At 32.8% G+C, this 23,085-nt stretch overlaps 1 protein-coding gene across 1 annotated transcript; it reads right to left on the bottom strand.

Annotated features, from left to right (window-relative positions):
• Positions 1-18,399: 18,399 nt before the first annotated feature.
• On the bottom strand, positions 18,400-22,382 carry LOC145041727 (putative receptor-like protein kinase At5g59700). Its single transcript, XM_078989888.1, has 3 exons — positions 21,387-22,382; positions 19,405-20,367; positions 18,400-19,159 (listed from the first exon to the last, which is right to left on the bottom strand). Exons 1-3 carry the CDS (start codon positions 22,278-22,280, stop codon positions 19,145-19,147), a joined length of 1,872 nt encoding a protein of 623 aa, XP_078846014.1. The 5' UTR covers positions 22,281-22,382; the 3' UTR covers positions 18,400-19,144.
• Between the last annotated feature and the right edge of the window lie 703 nt (positions 22,383-23,085).

Here is a 23,085-nt window from a genome sequence, read left to right as displayed (position 1 = left end):
AAACAGAATCATGTCGCCAAAGAAAAATGATCAACCCATCAACCAAGCACCGACTCTTCAGATTGATGCGGCTACCTTTCAAGCTGCAGTTTCGGCTGCCGTGTCAGCTATTCTGACCCACCTTAGCGCTAACAACGCGAATGTTAGCAGGATTGTTAACAACAGTTCCAATCCAGGTAACAATCAAGTACCTCGATGAGCAACAAATTACCACGATGCTCCGAGTTCCAAGACCATGAGTAAAAAACATAAGTTTTGGGATAAAAAGAAAGACAAATCGCTTCGAGGAGCGAACAAGAAACAACCACCGGTAACGACCTTCAAAGCTACGACATATGTACCTCCTACTACCATTCCTTCTGGTGACCCAATTGTCCCTACACCAGCCAGGAAATACGTCAGAAACCTACCAAAATGCTATGAGTGTAGCTTTGATCATCTGGGTAGTTGCCGTCCGTTACACTGCTTTAAGTGAAACAAGAATGGACATACTACCAATGGCTGCAGATCCAACACATTACTTCAACCACCAATGTCCAAACCTCTCGGGTATGCCATCTATGTGGCGTCATTGGACACTTCAAGAGGGACTGTCCAGCAGAGAAGGACAACGACGAATCCGGAGGAGTTTGACCTCAGAATGGAAGGAGGCGGTTAAGGACCCTACTATAGTATAGGTTCCCTTCCAATCGTCAGTATTTTGTATGTTTTCTAAACATGTTTAAAACTAGTGCAACTAGAGTCTTATCTTTTGCAGGATCTTGTCGGTATAGGGATGCTCGTGCTGCATATATTTGTCTTTGGTAGTATACCTTATTCGCAGCAACAGTCTTGTAGTAAGTCTAAAGTACTACTCTTTTGATGGTTGCACGGTTGTGTTTTGTCTGTAACGCCTTATGTTCAAATCTAATGTCTTAAATTTTCCTTATGATTCCGACATTATCATACAACTAGATTCACTTTGATCCACACGAAACCAATTTCATACGTACATCTCTTTCTTCGAAATCGCCTTTCCAACGAAGTCGTCATATCAAAACACCGAAGTACTCATGCTTGGAGTACCTCATAGTTCTTTTCCTTTCAGAAGAAATCCCCGCAGTATCACTCATGCAATACGTCAAGTTCAATCCAAAGATTCATACGGTTGATCTATCACTGGAGAATGTATACATAAGGGTAATGTATAATCAAGGTTCTATAGGTTTAGAATTGATGATTCCACTTTAATTTCCTTTCCCCATCGGGATGTGAACGTAAAGAAGAATCATTTACTCGACTATCTTTTCAATCTTAATTATATATTACTCGTATACACGAGATGGTGATCGTTGAACCATGTATGAATTCTAATATGAACTTCAGGACGGAGAATTGCCAAAGACTACGAGTAATCGCATCGTCATGCGAACAAACTTAGAACCCAGTATGACTCCAGTAAACAGATCTCCCTACAGTCTAAACAACTACGGATATACAAGAACAGTCTGGACAACTTAGCGAACTGCACAAAAATAGAATTGGATGACTAGGCTTCTCACCCTGGAGAGATCCGATCTTATTCTTCCAGAGGTCGACGGATTGCATTGTATGTACCTCGGCTATCGAGGACTCCGTCAAGATTCCGTTAGAAATCGTTGCCTCTGCCTCGCATAGATGAATTGGTTGAGCAAACGTAAGGAAAGAATTACTTTCAGAAATGGACTTGAGATCCGAATATCACCAGTTTGAGTGTTAGGGAAGGTTGTCCGGAAGACTACCTTCCGAACTCGATGCGGACACTTCGAGTCCGTAGTGATACCCCTCGGATAGGACCAATACGCCCGAAGCATTCATGAGTGTAATGAATAGGGTCTGTCTTTCTTACTTGGATCAGTTCATCATTCTTCATGTAACGACATACTTATCTACCCTCGTAGTAAGAAGGAACCCGCGGAAACATTACCCTCAGAGAAACTTTTCACGAATTCTCTAAAACGCGAGTTTTGGAATTGGAGAGTCAAAATTCCAAAGGCACACTATTAGTGATGTGGAAATCCTTGAGTACTCTATCCATTTATCCAAAACCTCTGGGAATTGGTCGGCACCGAAGACGCCGACAGAAATTCTCCAAATACTAGGTCTTACAGACCTACTGTAATAGTTCAACCAGAACTCCTCGCATATTACAGAAACCCGTACGACTTTGACCCAGCAGAGGGTGGCCTTTGATTGGGAAGTTATGAAAGAAAACGAAACCTTGGAAATCCCAAGTGAGAGACCAAGTTCTTTAGGAAAACTCACTCTGGGAATGGCTTAATACGCTTTGTATCGCATGAAAATCTTAATCCAAGATAGTCAGGACCTCCGAGATTCTTACCAAAATCGGTCATGTATCTCACAGACTAGACCTACTCCGCGAACTCAGTATCGTACATTTTACCCTTTGTATCTCGATCTTGAAACCGTACCTTTCCGTTAAATCTCTCGTAAGTCCCCTCGACGAGATCGAGATTAACGAGATCCTCGCCTTCGTATTAGAACCGTAGTGACCCTCGACCGAGAGGTCAAGAGGACGAAGCAACGCCATCGCCCGTTAGTGAAGGTTCGTTGGAATACCAATCGAGGACCCGAATTCGCTTATGAGTGCGAGAACCAATCGATTAGGAAGTTTCCACCTCATGACTTGATAATTCATACCTACTTCCTTACCTAAATTCTAATTTCGGGACGAAATTCCCTCTAACAGGGGGGTGATGTGACAACCCGGAATTTTCGTTCGGTCAAACCCTAAAAGTCAATCACTCCATATTATAAGTCAAGTTTACTTTTACTTGTTTTTAGGATATTAAAGTTTGTTTGATTATTTTATTAATTAATTTTTAAACGAACGGCTGAACGGATGGGCCGTCTCGAGACTTGAAATTTCTAAACCACGAATACCTCGTGTCTTAGAAGTTCACGGCCAAACTTTTATGTTTGGGCCGAAAATTCATCCAAAAATCGTGAATTCATGCATAAGCATGAGTTTAGCCCCCAAAAAGTAGTCATTTTGTGTTTACTCCCCAAACTCAACAAGAGTAAACTCAAAAATACTCTCAAGTATCATCCAAGATTTAATTAAAGATCTTCAAACTTGTAAGTGTTCTAGCCATTCCAAATTGATATAACACTTAATCTAGTGATTGTACATCTTTTCATCCATTCATTATTGTGTTTTGATTAGATATTGAAAAACACCAAGAACACACACTAAGTGTTCTTGGACTTTTAGCTCAATTCAAGCATCCTTATAGTAAGTACTTCCATCCTTGAGTCTTATTAAGCTTGTATTACATGTTAGAATCAAAGAAAAGTCCCAAGAACACCAAGATAAAGGTGATCACGGTTTTGGGAGGTCCCAAAACCGTAAACACCAAGAATAGGGCCAAAATGGTGTGTTAGGGTGCCTAGATGCTTCACAATGCCTTAGGGACTTGTCTAGATTCATCTTTGATGATTTTATGAAACAAAAAGCACCAAAACCTTACATTTTTATGTGTTTACGGTTTGGGGATGTCCCAAAACTGTAAACACCCCAAAAGGTGTATAAAAGTCCCATGGTTATTCCTTATGTCTAAACTAACCTAGACTATTGCCATGATTGAGCTAAGGACTTGAAAACCCCCAAACACCATAAACTTGAGTTTAAGGTAGTAAACTCATGAGTTTAATGTAGTAAACTCATGAGTTTAAGGTAGTAAACTCAAAGGAAAATGGTAAAGGGACCGTAAACTCCATTTAGGAGTGAAATGGTGCCCTAGATCCTTCCAAAGGCCTAACCACCAAGTAGAAATGTTTCAAAGGACTTGTAAAACCTCAAAGCAAGATATGGTCATAAAGTGTAGAGTTTACGACCGTAAACCATTGAGTTTATTGCCCTAAACTCCTTGGGTAATGGTCATGAAAACCGTAAACTCCAAGGGAGTTTACCCTTGAACCCCAAACACACAAGCCTTTCCCTACAACACTTGGATGCAATCCTTGTTATCCTTAACACTTGAAACAAAGTGTTTCATGTTCTAGAGTGTCCCAAATTAATTTATTAGTTATAAATTGGCTAATTAGTTATATATATATATATATATATATATATATATATATATATATATATATATATATATATGTTTATTATGTGATAACTAGGCTCGTACGTGTGTACAAGTCTCCATTTGTCACCTAGCACTGCATCGGACACTTCAATCCAATCCACTCACTGCAAGTGAGTTCATACCCGTAAATTAACATTTTAAATGTTTTCAAATGTTTATAAATACTTTAATTGGGTGGGGGGGATACAAGTAAAGTTACGGTAGTTATTATCTCAATCGCATGTGATTAATAACTATCGACAAGTGAATCTCTTACTTTCAAACTGTTTTACCAAACTGTTTTACTTCAAATTGTCTTAAAAACTCTTTTACATATCAAATGCTTTTATGAAACTTCTTTTATACTTTTATATTATCAATTGCCTGTCTGTGTATGTATAGTTATATAAGCAATTTTTAAAAGGCTTAGGAAGGCCTTTCCGCCCTATTTCCTTTTCGCGCTTGAGATGTGGTCTGGTGAGATATCGGGTACCCATCCGAAGGTTGTTTAAATATTAGTTATATATCATGTTTACATATATAGTCATAAAGGTCATCCAGTTCATTCAGTACCCTTGGGTAGCAAGGGTATGCTTCCATGTTCATACGTACAAGTTAGATTACTAATAAGCTACCATTTAGGTAGTTTAAGAAGATACCAGAACTATTATTAGAACACGATATCATATAATGAGTCAGTTCATTCATGAGTTAATACTTGCTACATAGAGAGAGAACACACGTTACAGCTAGCACACGCAGAACATTACAACACATTACTATACATTTACCTGAGTACATTTATATGATTACATTTACATGAGTACATTTACATGATTACATTTTCATGAGTACATTTACATGATTATATTTACATGAGTAGATTTACATGATTACATTTACTTGAGTACGTTTACATAGATAATATATGACGAGTTATCATTACATTTTATATGTATAGATTATGTTATATAATCCTCATTCTTATCTTTACCCTGTGATACAATCACATAATCGACGAGGTAGATTGGATTTAATATGCTAGTACCAAAGGATACTTTGTGTGACTAACCATTCCTATAGCCACTGTTAGCTACAGAGGATAATGAACATCTACGGATGCCTACGGTTGATACCATTACAAGTATACTTTAAGGGATTAACTAGTCCTACACCAACTGTTAGCAATAAAGGTAAATGTACATCTACGGATGTCTTAAGTTAACACTGTTAGTTACCCTAGTACCAAAGGGTAATACTTAGGTTATTTATATTATTACCTTTAACTTGTGACTCATTCACATAACCGATGAGGTGAATTATATTTGAGTATCCTAGTACCAAAGGATATAATTTCTTATAATAATAATAATAATAATAGTAACATAGTCGGGTCTTGGTAGAAGGCTACATTCAGAGCAGTTAGGTCTTGGTAGAAGGCTACATTCAGAGCAGTTAGGTCTTGGTAGAAGGCTACATTCAGAGCAGTTAGGACTTGGTAGAAGACTCCCTTTTATAATAGTAGGAATAATAGGGATTTCTAGGATTTTTCAAACGTTTACAGTTGTTCTACAAACATTTTCATACTTATACGAACTTTCTTTCAAAACAATTTCAAGTCTTTCATTACAAGTTTTACAAATTAAGACACATTAATACTTATGATCTCACCAGCTTTAAAGCTGATACTCTCTTTCAAAATAACTTGTATCCTCAGGTCAACAGTAGACAGGTACCGATGCAAGGTTTAGAGAAGATGGAGCTCGTTCAAGACTCATCTTTCATTTTGATTATACTTTAGTGTCCATTATAATTTGACAGAACACGCTTGTATTATAATTATATTATTAATGCAATGAATGATGTTGTTGCTTGTTTACTACTTTTCATTGTTGTGATACTGTACATGACATCCTCCGCCCCAGAATGTTTCCGCTGTTCATGGTTTTGGGGTGTGACAGATCAAGAATGGGATGAACGAACACAAAAATGGGAAGCTCCTGGTGGTGTTCGATCGAGAAAGAGGGAAGGAAATCGAAGCCAGAGCAGTGGCGGATCGGTTCTTGATCGATCATTGGGTCAAAAGAAGGCACCATCGGTACTTGGCTATCGAGGGGAGAAAAACGAAATCAGTAAAAGAAAGGGACGGCTGGAGGCTGTTGCCTCTTTGATTTCGCCGGAAAAGAAAAATAGCACACACCGGTGTGTTTTCTACTTTTCTTGGCCCTCCATTCGAAGAGGAATAGAAAGAGAGAAAGGAATAGGGTAACTACAATAACTATTTTTAGGGGAATATATCTGGGTGGTATTTCTCGACAGTGATGGCAGAGAGGAAGGACGAATGAGGGTTGTTGCCCCATCTAGTCTTGCCGGAAAATTAAGAAATGGAGCTGCAACCGCCAACGAGATATTCACTTCTTTTTCTTCGTTGGTTTCATAGACGGGAGAGCAAAAAAAAGTGAGGGAGTGATGGTTTTTGCGAGATAGTCGGTTGAAAATCAAACCGCATGCCACTCCAACCAAAACCCAACCCAAAATTAACGGGTTGGGTTAAGATGTTCAACCCATTTAACTTAAATTGATCAATCAGTCTATTCCATTTAATTAAATAGGTTGGGCTGGGTAAAAATTACCAACCTGCCCATCCAACCTGAACCCAAGCCAAAATCAATGGGTTGGGTTAAGATTTTCAACCCATTTAGCTTAAATGGGTCAACCCGTCTATTTCATTTAATTAAATAGGTTGGGTTGGACAAAAACTATCAACCCGTTTTCAACCCATCAATTCACTTAACTTTACTATATATTTAAATTAATATTATTTGAATATTATCATGTATTAATCAAAGTATTAATTTGTAAATTATAATGTTGCATTATTATTATCTATGTTTAATAAAATTCAGTCCTAATTTTCATTCAGCTTTTAGCGCCGATAATGCTGACCACTGTCAAAATTCACTGTGAAAGTAAACATTTTTAATGTTATTTGAACAATTTATTTGTATTTATGAATTACGATTGTGCTTTTGTCATAATTATGAACTTTTACTTACGTTTTATAATTTAAGTGGTATAATATTTAATTATATAATTTATTTAATTGATTTTAAATGGGTGAACCCAAGTTTAACCCATTTATTTAATAGGTTGGGTCCGAAACTATAGAAACAGGTCAACCCATTTAAATAAACAGGTGACAACCCATTTATCTAAACTATTTAATGGATTGTCAACCTGGTGACGACCCATTTATCTAAATGTTGGGTTGGGTTGGAAATTTCAACTCATTTAAATAAACATGTTGGGTTGGGTTGACATTTTCAACCCAAGAATTAAATGGGTTGAACCTGAACCCAACCCAGGTCGACCCATTAGGAGAAAAGGATAGTTTTGGAGAGATAGTTTTTGGGAGAAAAAGGGATAATGCCTTAAAAAGGTAACAATATTTCAAAAACATACAAAAAATTATTCTTTTTTTAGTGAAAAAAAATACCATTTTACTGGGTATTATAGGTTAGCCAGTTCCTCTTCATTATCCCCCCCCCACCCCACCCCAATCTAGGGTTCCTTTCTTTCTCCTTCTCATTTGTTTGTTCATCCTTTCCATAGAATCACCATAATGGGTTCCAACTTGACAATCGAAGTCAATCATACAAGTTCTTTTGTCCCTAAACCGATTGTGTATTTCAATATAGTAAAAGTGGTTGTTAGCAATGTTGATTTCAAAAGCATGAGTTTCATGGAGTTCATCTCGTATGTGAAGTTGGTCAAGGATGGAAGGATCAATGCGTATCAATGTCTTCCATAATGTTCACTGAGAGATGGGTTGAGAGCCTTGGAAGATGAAAATGATTATGTGGTCCTTTTGTTATTTGAAAACTGAATTATTGTTGGACTTTTTAATTCCATTCCAATATATCTGGTCCAACTTTTGTAATGTATGTGGTCCCATTGTTATTTGAATCGAATCCTTATTTCCATTTCAATGTACATTAACCAGGAATCATTAATTACATTTCATTGTGAATAATTAATTCCATTTCAATGTTTACATTATCAATATTAACCAGGATTCATTAATTCCATTCCAGTATGAAGAATTAATTCCATTTCAATGTACACAATTAATATTAACCAGGAATCATTAATTCCATTCTAGTGTGAAGAATCAATATTAACCAGGAATCAATAATTCCATTACAATGTGAAGAATTAATATCAACCAAGAATCAGTAATTCCATTCCATTCCAGGAATCACTGATTTCATTTATGTGTGAGCACTCAATTATATTTAGGAATCATTGGTCCCATTCCTTTATCAAATCTAATTTTATTTCCATAAAACATTGATTCCATTCGTATACAAGACTTTTAATTAACCAAACTTTAAAAGTACATTACCAAAGTCATTGCATTATAATTTTCAAAGTGCATTCCCCACTCTTAAATTTTATTTCAATATAACATACATAACAAACATAACAAAGAACAACAACATAAAACATTTGAGATTCCAATATTTCCTACTTAATTTATCCAAGTCTTTTCTGAAACTCAGTGCTTCTTTATCTTCCTTCACCTAATGAGTCCAAAAATTATTTTCCACTACTGATATATTCACTTCAGTGTTGTCTTGTTTTATCAGTTCTTCATCTTGGTCGACCCATTCCTAAAAATCACACTTCTTCTTCTTCTTATCCTTCATATACATAATAAAATTCACATAATAAATTACTTATGTAAGAGAAGTAGATGATAGATCACATAACCACTTACTAGTGCGTTACGATATACTCTGAACATTTTACCCGGATTATCAGCCGGAGTTGAGGACCAAACTTAAGAAGGCTTCTCACAGTGACAAAGGTGAGCATAATTAATTGTACTCCTACTCTTGAACATGTTCGAATTTGACTTAGAATAATTTAATGAACTTGAAGATGCTATATAAGCCGTATTACAGGGGAAGAAGGAGATGAAGATGGAGAGTGAACCCTAATTTGGTGGCTGAAGGTTATTAAATCACGATTAATATTTGAACTGAGGTAACCGGTTACCTCAGGTCACAATAAATGGTAATTTGTATTTTGCTGGTGTTTTTTTGTACAAAATCTTCATTTTAGTGGTATTTTTTCACTAAAAAAATAATTGTGTTTTTTGTACGTTTTTTAAACATTGTTACCTTTTTAAGTCATTAAATCAGAGAAAAACTGATAGCTTCCTTTCTAAGCATGATTGACCCTCCAAACAAAAGTCTTCTTTAACTTTTAATAGATATTTTAAGAAATAAATATGTATAAAGTATATTGTGCTATAAATCTCGTTCTTTAGATTCTCGTGCCATCTAATTGTTTTCATAAAAAATTTCTGAAAATGTCTGCTTGTTGTCTCGGTAGTTATGATTCCGGAAACGCAGACATAATTCAATTTCGATATACCAAACTCCATGAAATAGCGTTTAAAGTTTTGCGATGAACATGGTCGAATTCGAAAGATTTTATGGAGACAGATTTTATGGATCTAATTTTGGTCAGGATTAAAAATGTGATAAAAATATAATAAGATACTACACCATAACCTGAATTCAAAAACATGTTCAAAATCAGTTTACAAGATTCGAATTTATTCCAAACGAAACAATGCACAGTTCGTTTCAGGAAAATCAGATAAATATTGATTTTTATAAATTTAAAAAGGCGTAACTTCCAACTAAAGACCTCCGTTTTGGACGTTCTTTATATCCACGAAATCAAGAGAACACAATTTATTCATTTTTCTTATTCATAATTTTCAAATATACTTAATGAAAAAATTTATTTTTAAAGCCACAAATAGATTTAATTTTTGTTGATTTTTGATTCAATTTCTAAAAGGTGATTATGACCATGATATTTTTAATACATATTAAACATAAAATTTAGTGGTGGTTTAACAGTCGAACTCTAATCAATTTTTACCAATTGTTACATGGTTGGGTCATGAGTGGTGTATGTTAGTGAGTTTTTTTTTTTTTTTTTTTTTTTTTTTTTTTTTTTTTTTTTTTTTTTTAATGTTCTTAACTATTTTTTGATTTATATGAATATTATTTTATAGTTTTTGATTTGATTACAAAATTGACACCTTGCAAAATTTCTTCTCAAATGTTCTCGCAATACGAAATGTTTTTGATTGAACGCTCGTGTGTATATATATATATATATATATATATATATATATATATATATATATATATATATATATATATATATATATATATATATAAGTAAGATCATTTGAGAAATCATAGTTTTCTGATAAACCAAAAATTAAAAGTGGAGCATTGGATCAAAAATGGGACATTCAAGGAATAAACTGATTCGAGATTTCCAATTATGGTACCTTCGGCGGACGATCTCTGCCTCACGCTCACTCACAGTCATCAACGATCGATCTCCGCCTCGTCTCTGATGACCTATTTTGCATCACTTCCTTATCTTTAATGATTAATTTCTATCTCAATGGATTTAGCATCTCTCGATCTCGATTGCAATCCCACAATCCTCCTTAATCTTCCACTCGCAATGTATAGATTGATGATCGGCCACAATCACACTCCATTTCCACAACAGTCAACACAAGAAATTTTTGATTTTGGACCTCTTATGCAAGTTAGAAATTTTTTTGACTCTATCCACAGTTTTTGCATAGCCATAGGGACCAATTTTGTAGTTTTGTCTAAATATATACTAGTCTATTCCACTGACTCCCTTTAATCAAGGGATTATATCTAATCTACATATAAACTAATCTAGTAAATAAGGAATGTATCAGACCAGAGCTTCTCCAAATTCAGATATCAGCACCATCACATCAGATGTTGATTAGAGCATCAACTTTAGGGAGTCACACTGATCAAAGCATCAACATTAGCATCAGGGCGACACGTTGATCAGCTTCAGGTTCAACATCAGCTTCAACTTCAACAGATAGTACCATCAACGAGTGTCATCATCACTTGATCAGTATGTCATTAGTGTATAACCATCAGAGCATGGATACACTGATCAAGCCCGTTACCATAATCCACGCCTATAGATTAGGATTTTGAAAGCCCTGTCGTTGAACAAGAAGTTTTCCCTTTAGAAGGGGCTCAAGCCTCTGGAAGTTCTTTTAAGGGCCCTGATCTGGATATTTCAAAAGGCAAGAACAAACTAACTGAGTCTGAGTTTGTAGATATGGCTCTGCTTCAAAACAAAGCTTTTGATCTAGAACAGAGCTCAGCTAAATATGATTTGATTATTAGAAGGCAGGAAATTAGAATCAGTGATCTTGAAAAGGAGAACTCAGTTAAAGATGCAAAAATTTCAAAACTTGAAGCAAATATTGGTGGTCTATCTGCCTTGTTCTTTGACTTAAAACAACATTTAGATCAAAGGTTTGGTGATGATTTTCAACCTTTAAGTGATGAAGGTGAAAAGATTTATGTTTCTAGTTCTGGTCTAGTTAATCCATCTTCTCAACCTGCAAGTGAAAGAGTTGTGAGACCTGCTTTGGATACAAATCTTGACACATTTTTATCTTCTGGTCATGTTTCTGCTCAAGAAAGAAGAGAGAAGCAAATTAGGGTTGAGCAACTGAGAGGGAAGATGCTAGTGATAAGGCATTCTGACAAAAATGCTCCAAGTGATCATCCATAGATGTTTTTCAGGGAGACTGGGAAGAAGTTTACTGATAATTATGGAGACCTCTCTGGCATTCTAATGTGGGGATATGATGCATACAAGAAAATGTAGATTGTATAGCGAAAGAGCGGACGAGTTGAATATTATGAGAAGAAAGTTGACTTTTTGTCCTGGACAAAAGTTGATCTTTCTGAACTCATTCACGCTCCTTTCCACAATCCAACCAATGAACCTATGACCTGGTCTTTGAAAAAGTTTCTTGAGGATAAAGCTAAAAATAAATTTGAAGGCATGAAGACTGCTTCATCGTTTACGAAAAAGGCCAAAGGTGTTATTGATCCTCGCACTAATAAAACCACGGTGAATGTTATATGGCCACCCACAAAGCAAGCCAAAAGGATTCCGCTTCCTAAATGTTTACCATAAGGCACTTTGGACTCGATGCATTTCTGCATATATGAAGATGCTACTGCATCGGTAGTGGTTAAGTTGAAAAAGAACCAGTATCACATTGTTGATCCCAAAGACTTATTGAAGTTTTGTGAACGTGACATCCGAACTTTATCAAACTTTCAAATAATTGTTGAGAATGAATGGTTTGAAGCAGCCGCAAAAGCCTCCACCGGAATGGTAGTTACTATAATTGAAAGTAAGTTGTGAGCTGGGGCATTCGATCAGGCGGATGTGCATCAAGTTAGCCAGCCATAAACCAATGTGGGGATTGTTGGGTCATATTTTTGTGGTTTATGTTGGGCTTATAATTTATATTGTATTTGGGCTTGGGCCTTTGTACTTGGTATATATATATACACACACACACACACACACATATATATATATATATATATATATACATATTGCTTTTCAATCGATTAGGTAGTTAGTTCGAGAATTCAAAATGGTATTCAGCTGTTAAGAGTTTTCTTGATGTACCAGACGAATTGATCTAATATAATCGTGTGCATTAATTATTTTGTGTATTCTTGAATCGATATCCGATTTATATTCCGCATTCTTTAGATAGTCTGATTGATATATTGATAAGCTAAGTGTTTTCGGACTTACAATGTTTTTGATGGTCGTTCCGGTGAGTCATTTCGACAGTGGTAGTTCATCGTTTCTAATGGTGGTTGTGCGTCGTTCCAAGTATCATTTCGATTAGAGATGATGGAGAGTAGTGACTTCCTCTGAGAGTATTGAGAGACAAAAGAGGCGATCGATTTTGGAGTAGAGGCTAACGAATTTTAGTTTTTTTTTTGGTATTTATGTAAAGAGTAGGTTGGTTTTTAAAATTGGGCTAACTGATAGGCTAATTATTATTATTTTTTTTAATAAAATGGGCTTAAGTAGAATATGGAATAACACGCTTTTTATACTATTTTTTTTTTATAAAACATATTTATTTTCAAATTTGTATTTTATATATTGAATATTTATTAATTAACAATATTCTAATGTAGGTTCGAATGGAAATTTTGAAAGCGAAACATTTTGTTACAGAGTTCTCCGTAAATAATATTTCAAATGAATTAGAAAATTTATTCTTCGTTCATCCATAGTCGTTGAATATATGGAAATCATTTCCACACATTTTGATTTCCACACATTTTGATTATAGATGCAACATACAAGAATAACAAATATGGTATGCATTTTGTTCAGATTGTTGGTACAACTTACTTTAACCAACAAGACATTTAGCATAACTTTTACTTTTATCATTAATGAAAAGTAGAACTATAAAATTATCATAAATGACAAATTTGAAATTTTATTTATATCAGATAGTTTTGAGTACTGCAATTATACACAACAATTGATGCTTTAAAATGTTGTATTGTACAACTCTATAATATATAAATTGTTGTGTATGGAAAAAAACTGTTGTGTACGAATCATTTCCCTATATTGAATTGATATTCGTTATATTTTTTAAATGAATTTGTTATTGTAAATTAGTTCTACTTAATTATTTATGTTTTAAAACCATATTTAAGAAAAGAAAAACTATTCATTTAAACGAAATATTTTGCCATCCACCACCTGCCTACCGAAAAGAATCTAATCGTTGAAAGGAAACTATTCTCCTCGGTCACTTATATAACAATGTACTCCCATCAAAATGAAACAATTCATTGAAAACAAAATTACTCAACCCCAATCCTCTTTGAAAAAGATTATTCGCACCATCGTTTGGCACGAGTAACCGGCTAGTGTGTGTGTGTGCATGTATATATATATATATATATATATATATATATATATATATATATATATATATATATATATATATATATATATATATATACTTCTCTAATAAACAAAACCTTATTATGCCACTTGTTCCTATTCTAAGATGTTGTTTTACCATGGCCCACATGTCATATTTCTAAGGCATTTTTATAAAAATCGTCCAACATAACACATCAACATTGATCCACATTTATTGGTAACAAATCAGTTGCTTTTAAAATTTTGAATTATCCCATAAAATCTGGATTTCCAAATTTTACTTTTCAAATTTTGATTTATATCGATTCAAAATTACAACTAAATAAGTTAAGTTTCTAATTTATCCCAAAATATGGGATTTTATTACCGTGCATACCTAAAACTACCTATTATATAGCTCATTCCCTTTAAACTTTATATGAAAACCATGACACCTTCGTTATGGGCACGTTCGGTACGAAGCTTTTGGGAGCGTTTAAGAGCTTCTAGGTTCTAACGTTAGAAAAAAGTTTTGTTTTGACTAGAAAACCTTCTTTGGCACTACAAGCTTCTAGCGTTTAGTTTAAACAAAACGCTCCAAATCCAAATGCTACTTCATGTAGCGTTTAACAAAACGCTACAAGCTACGAGCCACCCGCTACCCGCTACAAGCTACCAACTAATTTTGCCGAACACGCCCTATAATTAAGAAAAAATGCTTTCAAATCTTCAATCACCACATTTCTGCAAGAGATACATCAAAGAAAATAAGGTTAGTACATCTTCAATCAACACTAATAATGGTCTGAGCTGTTTCGATTTTTACCATTGTTAGTTGTTTCTGTATGTGTAATCATGTAATGATTATTTTTCCTATTTGAATTTTTATAAACTATTAGTTGTTAAACATTTTAAAATAGTAATTTTATGTAATTCGCATAACTATTTCATATTATGTAATGTTGTATTTCAATCATCTATACTAGAAACACCTAAAAAAAATATCATATTTTAATAAATAAATCATGTTACTGAAATATTTTTTAAACTATTATGCAGTCTTTTTTAAATGAAATAGTTTTCTACATAAATAAACTACAAATATAGCATTGTAGCTTCAAAACAATCCTTTTATATAAAAGGGTAACATTGTACTTTATAACAATCAAAGGTAATTTCTAAAAGGGTAACATTGTAATTTTTCATGATATGTAGATATTTCTTTTAAATAAAAGGGTAAACTGTAATGTTATATGTGTTCTATTTAAATAAAGTATAATATTGTTTTTTTCCCTATTGTTTATACTTTACGTTTAAATAAAGTGGATTTTTTTATTCATTTTTTCTCTACCCTAATTTAGCAACGTACTGACAGCTTTTAACAATGTTTTGACACACACAAGAACATAAAACAGTACAATAGACTATAGAGTCGGATAGAAGCCAACAATTATAGAAGTGGGTACTCTCCCATGTTCATAGTGAACCTTTTACTAACTTTTGCATACAGAAAAACAAAGGACTCCCCAGGACTATATATAGGGAGCCTAGGGGACAAAAAGGACAGAAAAAACAGACACTGCCCTCACAGGGCGAACCTAGATCCCCCACTACTAGAACGTGGGAGGAGCACTACACAAAAAACAAAAAAACGATAACAAAGACAACGACTAGACTCAGGGATAACCAAAACAGGCCTGGACCACACAAGATAATCAAGCTGAGTTGGAGTGAATGGGCTTGTTCTTCTTCCTACTATAGAACATCAGGTCCTTGGGCCTATCACGTACATTATAGTTTTAAATTCTATCAAATAGTATCCTACTTTAAATTTCTATCAAACCTGTAAATATATGAAAATAGGTACCATTTCATTTTCTATCACACTTTGAAAATTCTATAAAATACATACTAAAACATCCTACTTTGCAATCTCTCTACTTTAACATTTCAAATAATACCCTTTTTCTATTTCTATGTTTTTAATTTCTTACCTGCACAAATTAAAACGTCCTACTTTGCACATATATCGAAATAAAGAGGATTTTTTATTTCATTTTTTTCTCTACCCTAATATCGCAATGTACTTTAAAAAAATATAAATCTCGCAACTATGTAATCTCCTTTAAGATATATATCATGATTTGGTCTAATACAATAGTTAGTTTCTTGCCAAATTACATCAAACAATTACAATTTTGGTTCAAATATTTTATGAATTGAACTTTAAACTAACACCCACATTATGTTTTCACTGATTCACATAGCTTTTTTATGTGAAAGCTAAAAAAATATATGAAAATACACATAATATCATTTAAAAAAATCTCTCCAAGATTTTAAGATCCTTCGAATAAAAAAAGCGGCAAATTTAATTGAAAATGAAATTACATAAACAAAAAATATGCCAAATCTTCTACAAAAGACCAATCATATTAGAGAAAAATGTTATTTAATAGCAACAACAAAATAACAATAGCATCACGATCTATAAATTGGAAGCCACCTGAAAACAAATAAAATCCTAAATCAAAACAAAATATAAATATTTTAGGTAACATACTAGAACAAACACGTACAAACATTAATATACTTTTAATCCTGATTCAAATTTTTGAAAACTATATTTTCATTTTTGAAAGGGATATTTAAAATTTTGTAAAACTCTATTTGTTCCAATATACTTAGGCAATCTCGAATACATTGAACCCTTAAGAATTAAATGGATTGCCACATCAACATTCTACTAACTATACCATTTAACCTATTAAATTCTACACTTCATTAAACTCTTAAGAGTTCAATGGATTGTCACATCATCATTTTAATTTTTTTTTTTATATAAATAGTATTAATAAATAAAACTAGAATATTAAATTAATTAGAAATTTAAAGTTAAAATTACTAAATATTAATTAAAGATTACAATTTAGAAATTAAAAGTTACAAACAAGATGTTATCTTTTTAAAACATTTTTAGAGTTTATGTATTTTTTATTGTTTAGAATAAAAAAAATATAAATTAACTTGATAAATTAAATTATTGAATATAAATAAAATGAAGTATAAAACAAAAAATAAAAATATATAGTTTGTTTTTTACAAAAAAAATAATAAATTAACTTTCAATATAATAATATATAGTTTGTACTAAAGTGAGAATAAAAAAAAAAAAAAAAGAAAAAAAAAAAGCAATTCAATAGCACCGTTAAATGAGGATTAAACCTCACATTCATTCAACTCCACCCACAATGCTAAATACTACATATTCAATGCCACCTCATAATCTTTTATCCATTGAACCCTCCATGAAACCCCCATTGGGGATGACCTTATAACCCTCAAACAACAAAAAAAAAACCAAATACCTTTTTTTAGATACATTCCTGCATTGTCGATCCCTTTGTGTTGTGATCCCATCTCTTTGTTCTGTCAGTCTCCACCTCATATTTGCTCTTGAACAACATATCTTCAAGATTAGATATTTGATTTATTTTGCTTTGAAAATCTTATCTTCACCGGTGCATCTGTATATTATCGATGTTCTTCAAGGGATTTTCTAAAAGATACCCCTTCCTATTTTAATTCCAAACCTTGATTTGATTTTTCGTTTTTGTTGTTTTTTTTTTTTTTTTGTTTTTTCCTATTTTTTTGTTGTTTTTAATTCTTTTTTAATTTATTATTATTATTATTATTATTATTATTATTATTATTATTATTATTATTATATTTGAATAATATTATTATTGAAATATAAAAAAATATTTAAAAACCGATTTATATAGTCGTTCGAATTTATATTTTCATTCGGATGTTTAAATTTTATGCGAAATTTATAACAATAATAATAATAATAATAATAATAATAATAATAATAATAATAATAATATAAATTAAAAAAAATTAAAAATAACAAAAAACACGAAATTGGAAAAAAAACAACAAAAAAAAAAAGAAAAGAAAAAAAATATCAAATCAAATGTCAAAAATGTTGATTTGATTGAGTATAATCACAATAATATGATAAAGTAGTATTTGATTCTTTAAACACCCATGATTTATGAATTCTGAATTTCTAATAAATAATTATACAATAAAAATAATTACATAAATACATAATCTTATTCTCATAATTTAATTTCAGTTTCTAATAGTAATAATCTGTTTAATCATTCATTATAATCTGATTGAATCATATTTTAGAATAATATTAAGATTTCATAATCTGATTAGTGATAATAAACTACTAAACTAATTTATATGATCTATGAATTTAAGAAATTGATAATATTTCATTTATTCATGATTCAACATTCTATTAAACTGGTTTCTATAGTGATAATAAACTATTAAACTGATAATCTATGAATCATTCAAGTATGAAATTGACAACTATAAATTGATAATCCTCGATTTCTCATAAATCATAATCTATTAGACTAATAACTATTACAATATTACATGATTAGTGATTAGCAGGACTGCAGGAGATAAAATAATCGTGTAGTCGATCCTTGTTGTTGTTGTCTTGCTGATTGGCAATTGCTGAAAGTTGAGTTGATGTGGCTAAGTTGTTGTCGACCTGCTCTGCTGAGTGTTGACGTTTTTTTTTTAACGAGGAACTTGATGTCTCTGGCTTTTGTTCGCTGAATGTTAATACTCAATGTTGCCTTGTGCAGTTGTGCCTTCTCCCGTATGCGATGCTAATGGTCATGGACCAATTTGCATTTGGATTGGGCTAAAATTATATATACTATTTAAAAAAAGTTGGGCCACTAAAAATTATACCCATCTTGCCCTTGGTCTAAACCGGGCCTGATAGTAGCAACCCACTCGGAACACACTCAAAAATTGGATTATGTACCGGACCTGTCTTGGGACTGACGGTTTAGTGACAATCATGACTGCATCCGAACCTTATTTGTGTATCTAATTTAAACTAAGCTTGAGAGCAACATTAATAAAAATCTATAAACCAATAGAAAAATATCAATTACAAACCGACAACATACGTGCTTCATCCATGATATGAGCAACCATGAAGACATATAAGATAATAACCAAGAGGAAATAAATTTATGTACGTATAATGTTTGTCAATAAACAACCTCTCTGCCAACAGGCTACATATAGCTACAAGTTCTGAGCTTATCATCCTTTTACATTTCACGTCCCTGAAATATAACACAACACAATATTACAACCTAACACATTTATTTATTAAATTATTTAAGCCAAATATTGAAAATTGTTTAAGCGAAATAGTTATATGTCCTGCACATAGAGTATTGTTCCCTACGTCACGTTTGTAGTATTTTATAAGAATAGACATATGTTACAAAAATCATAATCCATACTGTTCTTAATTCTTGCATTTAAAAAGAGATATCCCACAAAATAATTAAATAAATTAACTTACTTGAAAATTCATTGCATTCTCAATCCCCTCGACAATTTTGTCCATTGTAGGGCGTTCTTCTATATTGTAGCTTATGCACTGATGTGCAATATCTTTAAATGTACGAAAGCAACGACTATCAATTTGATCTTTTATAAGTGGATCAATTAATCGGTCAAGTCCTTCCTTAAAATAGCGTCGTACAAGACTTATAAGAATTTGAGGGTTGCCATCTCCAGAGTCCCTTCGGTGATGAGCCAACATCCCACTTAACATTTCAAACAACACTACCCCAAATGAGTACACGTCTGACTCCTTACGAAGGATATTGCTTTCACGATAAATGGGGCACATGTAGAAATTGGTACCCGCAGCTTTTGTATACATTTGTGTATATTGCTGATTTCTTGGCCCTTCTTTTGACAAACCAAAATCACAAATTTTAGCTTCCATATTTTCATCTAGTAATATGTTTCCACTCTTCACATCTTTATGTATTACTCTATTGTGCTCCCCTAAACACGAGTGAAGGTAGTTTAGTCCTCTTGCTGCCCCTAAGCAAATCTTGAGGCGTCGTGCCCATGTTAGGTTACGTCTCCTATTTGGGTCGTAAAGATGTTGATCAAGGCTACTATTGCTGGCATACTTGTAAACTAAAATCATCTCATTCTTTTCATCACAATAACCAACGAATGGGATGATGTTTTCATGGTGGAACCTCGAAATCAACTTAATCTCAGTAAGAAACTCGTTTTTTCCTTGGTGGCCTTCGCGATTAAGACGTTTTATGGCAACTATAGAGTTTTGCCAGCGTTCAGAGAGTTGTCCTTTGTAAACCTCACCAAATCCACCGTCTCCGACCTGAGATTTAGGATCAAAGTTTTTGGCTGCAATGATGATATCATTTAGTGGAATAAAAAAACTTTCTAAGCTTTGATCTTGTTGGTCGCTTCTTATGGTACTGGTTGAAGCAACTCCATGGTTCTGTGGATATTTAAAGAATATTATAACAATTAACTAGAACATACCATATGAATTAAATTTCATTATTTCTTGTATATTTTTAGTGTTGATCTCATAAAACATCTTATATTTTGTATTTTTTTGCGGCTTAAACATCTATTTTATTTTTTTACTTTTAAAATCACCTTGTGTTTTTCTAATTTTTTTCGATTGGGCCTTTTTAGTCATTTTTTCGAAAAAAAAAAAAAGTTGTAAACATGAGATTTTTTTGGAAAAATAAAAAAAGATGAGGATTTTTTTTTGAAACAATTAGAAGGTTGAGAGTTTTCACAGGAAAAAAAAAGACAGTTGAGTGGTTGTATGTTGAGACTTGATCATCAAAAAACATAAAATATAAGCTCTTCATAAGATTAACCCTATATTTTCACCAAAACGTAATTGTTTAGGGTTATGAAAATGGGACTTTCAAACTTTCAAGTTGTAGTCTGGTTTTGTTCGTATCATATTGGTTCATTGTATATTGGATGAGGTCAGAAGAAAGTCAGCCGTTTATGCATCAAATTTTATTTAGCTTTTTTTTGTGGTGGTAACTTATCATGAAAGTCAATTTTTTTGTTAGTCAGTTCTTTTTGTGTTAACATAGGTTGGTTTCCACTGAAATTTTAGCACAATGTATTTGTTTCAGAAGGCAACTCATAATAATTATAGTTTTCACATAGTCTTTCACTTTTTGTTTGATCTTGCTTCAATTACGCAAAAAGGGTTTTAACAATTTCAAACTGAATAATAATATAAATTTGAAACAATTTCTTCGTAGTTTAGACAAAATTATATGTGGGATAATTTACCAGCCGATTAATGTTTTTTTTTCTTTGTTAAGAAAAATCATTTATTCAATTACAAAATGAAGTTGGTTTTTAATTATTATCTAGTTTTTAACTAAGTAGTTTAAGATTCAAGTCCAGCCTTTAATAGTTTTTTTTTAAATGAAGACTTACTTTTAAGATTATGAATTGTAAAATATATAAATGAAGACTTACTTGAATATGCAATGCTTCCTCAATCTTCCTGATGATCATGTTTATCGATGGGCGATCTTTTTGTCTAATGCATTGACCCGCAATATCCTTAATTATATGGAATGAATGCATATTAATATGATCTCTCATATAAGGATCGATTAAGTTATCCACTTTATTACCAAAGTAGAGTTGAACCAACATTGAAAGTGATTGTCGTTTATTATCACCAGTTCTCCTCCCATAAGCCAACATCCCACTCAATATTTCAAAAAGCACCCACCCAAATGAGTAAACATCCGATTCAACCCTGGGCATGCTACTATAATTATAATTGGGATCCATGTAAACTGTGGTATGTGCAACACCTTGATACACTTGTGGCTGATTTCGATCCACACATATTGACAAACCAAAACTACATATTTTTGCTTCAAGATTATCGTCTAACAATATGCTTGCACTTTTGATGTCTCTGTGTACTATTATGTTGTGCTCACCAAGACCTGAGTGAAGGTAGTTGAGTCCTGTTGCTACCCCTAAGCAAATCTTAAGACGTTGTGCCCATGTTAGGGAACGTCTCTTATTGGGGTCTTGAAGATGTTGATCGAGGCTTCCATTGATTGCATATTCGGACACCATAATCAACTCGTTATCTTCATCACAATAGCCAATGAAACGGATGATGTTTTTGTGGTTAAACGTCGACATCATCTCAACCTCGTTATAAAACCCAAGTCTTAAGCGTTTGAAGGAAGCTACACGATTTTGCCAGCGTTCTGAGAGTTGTCCTGTGTAGATCTCACTAAATCCTTCAATTTGTAACATATTATCATAACCGAAGTATTTGGTGGCTGAATGGATCTCCTCTAGTGGGATTAGAAACTTTTCTAGGTGAACGCCTGAAGAAGACATTGTTTTGTGGACTGATAAGTTTGTTTGATGCTTATGATTATGTGAATATAAACAGAACTGAGTTAATTGCTCAAAGATAATTAGATCTGTGTTTATGATTATGTGAATATAAACAAAACTGAGTTTGCACCTTCTAATAAAATATTATATACTTGCAATAGTTGTGCCTCATGGGAATCTTTTTGACCGAAAGTACTAGGAAAACAACGTCCGACTATAAAAAACAATATCTTGTTGACGCATAAAACTAGTTTTTTCCTTTTTTTCATGTTTTCCTATCGGACAATGTGCACCCTCTTAGCAATTAAATATTATTTGATCCGCTCCTTTCAATTTTTATATTGGACCATACTTGATGGTGCCGGATAATAATCAACTCATTACAAACGTGTTTAAGCATTAATTTCATATAAAATTCAGTCGATTAAATACATTTATATTCTCCATGCAGTTTGGATTTACTAACCAAACTCTTGGTTTTGACATAAAGATGAAAGCAGGTCCAAACCTAAATGGATCTAGAAACTGGAAAATGAAATTTAATAGAACCAAGATCCTCATTTTACTTAATTTACAAAAAAAATCATAAAAATACATGTCCATTTACATGAGCAAATCCATAAGTAAGTATAACTTTTCATAGCTCTTAAACACTTGAAGATGACTTTACTCCCGCTACAAATTTAAGCAATGTACTTTAACTTTTGCCTATTATAGCTACATACTTTATGTAGTTGACTGATTTTGTGAAATTCAAATAAAATTTGTTGAATTCAAGTTTACGATAAAAAAATTGTAAGCAAAA

The sequence above is a fragment of the Lactuca saligna genome, chromosome 1 (genome assembly GCF_052625555.1).
Source record: "Lactuca saligna cultivar CGN05327 chromosome 1, ASM5262555v1, whole genome shotgun sequence".
Taxonomy (NCBI): Eukaryota; Viridiplantae; Streptophyta; class Magnoliopsida; order Asterales; family Asteraceae; genus Lactuca; species Lactuca saligna.
The sequence above is the reverse complement of the archived record's forward strand: the minus strand, read 5'-3'. Positions and strand labels throughout refer to the sequence as shown.

What these genes read in the sequence shown, in the direction of transcription:
- LOC145041727 (XM_078989888.1), bottom strand. Translation starts at nt 22,280, where the DNA reads ATGTCTTCTTCAGGCGTTCACCTAGAAAAGTTTCTAATCCCACTAGAG. An exon ending in AGGAAGCATTGCATATTCAA is followed by an intron (nt 20,368 to 21,386) that starts GTAAGTCTTCAT and finishes AAATATCCACAG; the next exon opens with AACCATGGAGTTGCTTCAAC.